Source organism: Acanthisitta chloris, unplaced genomic scaffold (assembly GCF_000695815.1).
Source record: "Acanthisitta chloris isolate BGI_N310 unplaced genomic scaffold, ASM69581v1 scaffold6300, whole genome shotgun sequence".
NCBI classification, from domain to species: domain Eukaryota; kingdom Metazoa; phylum Chordata; class Aves; order Passeriformes; family Acanthisittidae; genus Acanthisitta; species Acanthisitta chloris.
The window spans coordinates 1,047-8,352 of NW_008649855.1; the positions used below are offsets into that span (position 1 = coordinate 1,047).

The window sequence follows — 7,306 nt, forward strand, 5'->3', positions numbered from 1 at the left end:
CAGAAACAAGCCAAGAGCATTATATTTTAAGCAGCACCTACCATGATTTATCCACACCCTAATTTGGTTCATCCCTTCTGTGATTCCAATGGAGATGGTGTTTTTTCCCCACTTCCTTCCCTAAGACCCTGATTCTGCTCATCTGAACTCTGAAATATCTACTGTTTACCTATATAATAGCTATATAGGTGTATATACACACACTATAGATACTATATTCATACTATGTGTATGCTAAGTATTTAATCTTGGGAGAGGTTTCAGGGGTGGCAGAAATGAATCCTCTTTATTCTGCAGAACGAGTGAGTATACAGCAGAATTTAAAACCAGGTTCTAACTTGTCCCTTTCATTCACTTGGAAGTTGGATTTATCCCAATTCCATGACATAAAGATGACGATCTCTTGCTAGTTCTGAGCCAGTTTTGCTCCAGGCCCATAGGTCAGAATATTCCACTAGTAATATACTCCTAAAAAGGAATTACAGGTCTCTGCAAATGCTTTAGGATTAAAACATTGGTCCTTAGTGTTCTTAGAAAGAAGAAAACTCCCCACCCATGGCTGCAGCCTCTCAGTGCATTAGTCACTTTGGCTTTGCATATCCACACTGACAGAGAAGTCATATTAAGTGTGGTCAAACACCTCAAGTGTGACCTCTTTGCTACTTCCTGGTGTCCATCCAGGCTCTGGCAAGGCAGATGAGTCTTCACTCAGTTATTGTCAAGTTTGGCTAATAACAAACTCACTGAGACCTGTTTGGAAGAGTCCATAGATAGGTCATGGTTGTTCTACCAAGTTAACCAGGTTTTCATGTGTCTTGTTTCATGAGCAGAAAGAGGCTTAGAGGATGGAGCAGGAAGTGACAAGAGAAGAAGGGAAGGAAGAAGGTTTGATTGAGTTTTATGACTCCTTCAAGGAGATGTTTGAGTTCTTCTGTAAGAACACCACAATCCATGGCACCATTCGCCTCGTGTGCTCCGGCAGCAACAGGATGAAAACAGCCTTCTGGACTCTGCTGCTGCTTTCCAGCTTTGGCATGTTGTACTGGCAGTTTGCACTGATGTTCAGCCAGTACTGGGCCTACCCCACTGTCCTCACCATGTCCATGCATTCAGAGCCCAAGATGTTTCCAGCAATCACCATCTGCAACCTGGACCCTTACAGGTAACTTTGCCACACCTGTACAGACTGAAAAGTTCAGGAAGGGTCAACAACCCCCTGACATCATCCTGGAGGAGGTTGGAGACAGAGAGTTCTGTGTCTCACAGAGGTGGAAATGGACTATTGTTATTTCCAAACTGGTTTTCAGATAAGATCTTGCTGGGAATTGTGCAAGAACGTGTAGCAGTTGATTTCAGGCACTGAGTCAGGATGGAGGGAACTCTTGCTTTGGCACTTGGTATAAGCTGCTCACTGATTCTGTGCTCTGATAAAAACAGCCTGTCCCAAAAAAAATGTGGCTGCTGTGTGTGTTCCTTCCCAACCAAACTCCTGATCTCTGGAATGGTGTTGAAGCTGATTCTCTTGGGTTTTCACACCACAGAAATGGTCTAACATGGAAATAATATGGTATAATAAAGGAAAAAAAATGCAACTTCTATGGAAGTCTTGGTGACTCTGCTTGTCAGCTGAGGCTCACACACAGAAGTGACAAGTTATCATCCAGTTTCATATTACATAGTAAAGGAATTATGTAATCTCCTTGGAATAATTAGCTAATTACCTGACAGAAAGGCCAGTTTGTGCTGCTCTGTACAGCTACAAGCTCTGAGGTTTGCAGTGAAGGATCCACAACTGGAAATTCAGCCACTGGAGCTGCTAAGAAATTAGTTTATTGGGGTTAGTTATGGAATAGCCTTCCCATAGAGCACATAAAATAAAGTGGTTTTGTCTAATAGAAAAAAACCATGGCTAACAATTCTGTTCCTTGTGCAGATTTGAGCTGGTCAGTGAGCACTTGGTGCACCTGGATCGTATGGCAGAGGAATCCATCACTTTCTTGTATGGCATCAACACCTCAGCCAGTTTATTCCACCTGCAGGACAGAAATATCCATGTCAAGGACTTGTCTAGCATGGGAAACCTCAGCAGGTCAAGCTTCAAGCTGAGCCAAAACTTCTCCCTCTTGAGAACAACTGACCTGAGGTCAGGGAAAAAGCATTCCAGTGTGGGCTTCAGGCTGGTAAGTGTGTGTCCTCTGCAAGGTTTAATCTAGCTCCAGGCACAAGAAGTGCAGACTGGCTGCTCCCTCAGGGACAGGAGGAACCCTCCAGCAGGGCAGGATGGGGACCCACCCCAAAATACCTGAGCAAGAGAGCAAGGAAATCTCACAGATGATGTCCAGGTCCAGCCAAGAGTCCAGCTCATCAGGCAAACTCCTGGTGCTGAGGCAGGTCCAGGATCAGGAGATGAAGTTGGCCATCAGGAGAGTCTGTGGTGAGGCAGGAGCAGAGCAGCAACTCTGCATCACAGCCCAGAGAGGGGCTGAGACCTCCATCTAGGCTTAAATAGACTCCAGGACACTGGTGCAGAGATTGGGGGTGGAAACCCCTGGTGAAGCTGCTCAGGGCAATTAAAGATCTCACAAGGTCTATTGAAAACTGGGTGAGAAAACAGATAATTTGAGGGCTGTGTAATGACAGGTTGGAAGATGTTTAAGTCTGTCCATTCTTGTCTCAGTCCATCCATCCCTGTCTCTGTCCATCCATCCCTGCCTCAGTTTATCCATCCTTGTCTCAGTTTATCCATCCTTGTCTCAGTTTATCCATCCCTGCCTCAGTTTATCCATCCTTGTCTCAGTTTATCCATCCCTGCCTCAGTTTATCCATCCTTGTCTCAGTTTATCCATCCCTGCCTCAGTTTATCCATCCTTGTCTCAGTTTATCCATCCCTGCCTCAGTTTATCCATCCTTGTCTCAGTTTATCCATCCCTGCCTCAGTTTATCCATCCTTGTCTCAGTTTATCCATCCCTGCCTCAGTTTATCCATCCTTGTCTCAGTTTATCCATCCTTGTCTCAGTTTATCCATCCCTGCCTCAGTTTATCCATCCTTGTCTCAGTTTATCCATCCCTGCCTCAGTTTATCCATCCTTGTCTCAGTTTATCCATCCCTGCCTCAGTTTATCCATCCTTGTCTCAGTTTATCCATCCCTGCCTCAGTTTATCCATCCTTGTCTCAGTTTATCCATCCCTGCCTCAGTTTATCCATCCTTGTCTCAGTTTATCCATCCCTGCCTCAGTTTATCCATCCTTGTCTCAGTTTATCCATCCCTGCCTCAGTTTATCCATCCCTGTCCATCAGGTTATGCTGATTGTGAGTGTTGCTGGGAAGTGAAACAACAGCAACATCAATGACCTGACACAGCTCATCTGCTTGTAAAGTCCTTCTGGTAGTGGCAAATTCCTCAGGGAATGGTAGCAGGAGGCTGTGGGAACCATTGCATCCCTTTCTATATACAAATATACAAAGGTATTTACTGGCAAAACCACAGATTTAGCAGGTGAGGCTAGAAATAACAGCAAGAAGATGCAGGATTCCCTCAGTGGCTAAATTCTGTGGTGTTGGGGGCACTGGAAATGCTGCAGGGAAAACAAAATATGCCAAAACAAGACAGGAGGATGGAGACAATAAATGTGTGTCTGTGACTCTGGAGGGAAATGCAAATCCTTCAGATTCTTCCCATCAAAACCTGTTTTAGTGTAGCTCCAGGAACAGAAGCTGAGATGGATGTGGCTGGAAGGAGCAGCAATTTTTGCCTGATAAGTATCATCCTGCCCTGTCCTGGAGTCCTTCAGCAGACAAACTTTCACCAGAGTCTGTGGGTGTTCACCTGTGTAAGGCCTGAGTAAGAACAGAGAAAGCATCTCAGCACTCATGATTCATGTTGTAGAGGATTCCCACCAGCCTTGTCATTCCTTTTCTCAAGGTTCTTGAGTTCATTTGTCTGCTCTTTTCTCCTGCCTCTTTCCCCCTGCTCTCATTGCCCTGGGATGAAGCAGCACAGCTAATCCAGCCCCAAATTGAGAAGCTGCTTACACATAACAAGATTCTTCCAGAAGTTCCTTCCAACCTCAGCCACTCTGTGAGGTTAAAAATGATCAGAAATTTCACCTTCTGAAAACACAGAGCTTCCCCTTGTCCCTACATCCAGTATTGCCCTTTCCCTGTGATCTCTGTCACCCTCAGGCTCTCATGTCCTGCCTGTGCTGAACATCTCCCTCTCTCCCTTTCTCCCAGTGCAATGCCACAGGTGGGAGTTGCTTCTACAAGACCTATTCCTCAGGGATGGATGCCATTCTTGAGTGGTACAGGTTTCACTACATGAATATCATGTCTCAGCTTCCAGTTATCATCAACATTTCTGATCATGAGGAGCAAATAGAAGACATGGTCTACTCCTGCCAGTATGATGGGGAACCCTGCAGACCCAGGTGGGTTATAACTGGAATTTCAGAGCTCAAGGAGTTGGGATACTGCCCAGCTTAGCTCATCTTGGGGGCCTGGCTGAAAGACAGGACAGTTCCCCAAGCAGAGCATGGGGCTTGGAGCCTAGAAATGAGGGTTCTGGCCACATACAAGTGTTTCTCCTGTTAATTTGAGCAGAGAACTCCACCCTGTTTGTTGGGACAAGCAGGGGAAAATTTAGTCTACTTGGTGGAAGGAAAAGCAAGTCAGAACTCTGAGTTTCAGTCCTGTGTTTGCCCTCTGGTTGTCACCTTGGGTGAGCAATGAATCCCTGTGCACCTCATTATTCTCCTTGTCTCCAGTGAGTTAACAGCTCTTTCCCATATTCCCTTCTGTGCATACACAAAACACATCCCACGCAGTAGGGAAGGCATTGCTACCCTTGTAATTAAACCCATTAACATCTCTCTTGATTTCAGTGAAGGTATTGCTATCCTCATGACTAAAACCCATCACCATTTCTCTCCATTCCAGTGACTATATCCACTTCCATCATCCAGTCTTTGGAAGCTGCTACACTTTTAACAGCAAGGGAACAGACCCTTTTTGGACAGCCACAAAACCAGGAATTCCTTATGGTATGTTACTTGGCCAAGGGTGAGGAAAACAGTTCAAGTGAATACAATTTGGCTGTGGATTAATTAATATCTTCTGCCTGTGACTTACTGATGTGTTTAGCCCTCTCTTGAGTCTAGAGGCACAAATTGTTTGTTTTCTTCACCAGCCACATGTATGATAAGCATTATCAGCCTTATCTTGGCTTTTAGCAAGCAGAATATTGGGTTTGTTTGCAAGCAGAGTATTATTACAGTATTATTACAGGTTTGGGATGGGCTGCTGCAGTTGTTAACTGACCAGGTCTGACTCTCCAGGCCTATAAGGCTAAAGAATATCTGTTCTGTGAGCCAAGACAGCAATTTGATCAGGGCTGAGAATTCAAGATGTAATGTTTTGGCCCAAAATAAGCTGTTTCCTGCTTCCCTTTGGTCTGCAGGACTTTCCCTCATCCTGAGAGCAGAGCAGAAGGATCACATCCCACTCCTGTCCACAGTAGCAGGTGTGAAGGTGATGATACACAACCACAACCAGACCCCATTCCTGGAGCACGAAGGCTTTGACATCAGACCAGGCATTGCCACCACCATTGGCATTCAGCAGGTTGGCCACTGCCTCCAGAGATTTGTTTCTCCTTCTGGTTGCAGAGCTCTGAGGAGCTGGAACTGAAGGGCTTGAGGGACTCATGTTCACTTCTTGACTTCATGTGTATTTTGTATTTACACAAACCCCTTGTCCCTCTTCACTGTGCTCACTTATCTATGGGTAAAACAAACTTATTTCAAGTGTGCAAGGAGTTTTTTTGTCCACAATTTGGAGCCTGATTTGTTTCACACTGAGGCTTTTAACACCCCTCAGCTCTACCCAAGGAGCTGCCTCTGTGTATTGGGATAAAACAAACACTCAGAAGTGATTTAGATATCTAGACATGATGAGTTACTGCTTTGTCAGCTGAACCATAGTGACTAAATCAGGGGAGGTTTGGCAGAATATTAGGCAAAGATTCTTCCCCCAGTGGGAGTTTGGGCACTGGAACAGGGTTAGGTTGGATGTTAGGCCAAGGTTCTTCCCCCAGAGGTGTTTGGGCAACTGGAACAGCTCCCCAGGGCAGTGGGCACAGCCCGAAGGCTGACAGAGCTCCAGGAGTGTTTTGTTTGGATACCCAGGCACATAGTGGATTGTTGGGGATCTCCTGTGCAGGATCAAGAGTTGGATTAGATGATCCTGTGTGTCCCTTCCAGCTCAGGATCTCCCATGATCTATGCCTGAGCACCTTGCCCTCTTCTTCCTTTGCCCTGTTACTTGTTTATTATCTGCTGCTCATGTATATCACTGCACTTCATGTCCTTCTCCATGCAGCAAAGAAGTTTAGATGGTGTTGGTGGGGATCTCCTGTGCAGGATCAAGAGTTGGATTAGATGATCCTGTGTGTCCCTTCCAGCTCAGGATCTCCCATGATCTATGCCTGAGCACCTTGCCCTCTTCTTCCTTTGCCCTGTTACTTGTTTATTATCTGCTGCTCATGTATATCACTGCACTTCATGTCCTTCTCCATGCAGCAAAGAAGTTTAGATGGTGTTGGCTGACTCCAATTAACACTCCTAATCACTTAGGCCTCTTTTGTGTGTCCACAGGATGAGGTGAATCGCCTGGGTGGCAATTATGGCAAATGCACAACTAATGGGGATGATGTGAACGTGAAACTGCTGTACAACAACTCCTACACCCTGCAGGTATTGGCAGAGTGCATGAATAGCAAACAGCTCATACCTAACTCCCCAGAGAGCTCTTCTGAATCAGCAGCTTCACTGCTGGAGATAACAGAGTCCTGCCCTGCTGAAAGGAAGCTCCAAACAGGGTGGTAGAACCTGAAATGTGTTGGAGTGAGTGGAGGATACTCAGTGCCAGATACTTGAGCTCTTCCCTCCTTCTAACACAAGACAGATCAGCCAGGGAACCAGTCAAAGCAAACTGTTCTAGTAGGACATTCTTGGGCCATCAGATCTGTCAGGAGTTGCTCCTTGCTCTATTTTTTTGGGCTGTATGAGCATAGTCAAAAAAGGAGCTGGGAAATTCTGTGCCACTAATTCCAATCCTGTTTTCAGAGGTAAAGCCAAGAAATGAAAAGTGAAAGCTTTTTGCATCCTCACACTGGCCAAGGCTGGTGCCTTTTGCAGTACACCTTGTCTCCCAAGAGCTGCATAGTACAGACTGCTCATTTGGGCACCTGAGAACTTCTGGCTTTTTCCAGTCTTTTATGCCTTCTTTATTTTCCAGGCTTGTTTGCA

At 45.6% G+C, this 7,306-nt stretch overlaps 1 protein-coding gene across 1 annotated transcript in view; it reads left to right on the plus strand.

The window, feature by feature from the left end:
* The first annotated feature begins 845 nt into the window (after window positions 1-845).
* Window positions 846-7,306, plus strand: part of LOC103802439 (amiloride-sensitive sodium channel subunit alpha-like) — a 9,530-nt gene continuing 3,069 nt past the window's right edge. Inside the window, exons 1-7 of the mRNA XM_009074949.1 lie at window positions 846-1,162; window positions 1,934-2,180; window positions 4,236-4,429; window positions 4,938-5,041; window positions 5,458-5,621; window positions 6,653-6,773; window positions 7,296-7,306. The exon at window positions 7,296-7,306 is cut by the window's right edge and continues 106 nt beyond it. Of these exons, the coding sequence (XP_009073197.1) occupies window positions 846-1,162; window positions 1,934-2,180; window positions 4,236-4,429; window positions 4,938-5,041; window positions 5,458-5,621; window positions 6,653-6,773; window positions 7,296-7,306 (1,158 nt within the window). The remainder of the gene's footprint in view (window positions 1,163-1,933; window positions 2,181-4,235; window positions 4,430-4,937; window positions 5,042-5,457; window positions 5,622-6,652; window positions 6,774-7,295) is intronic.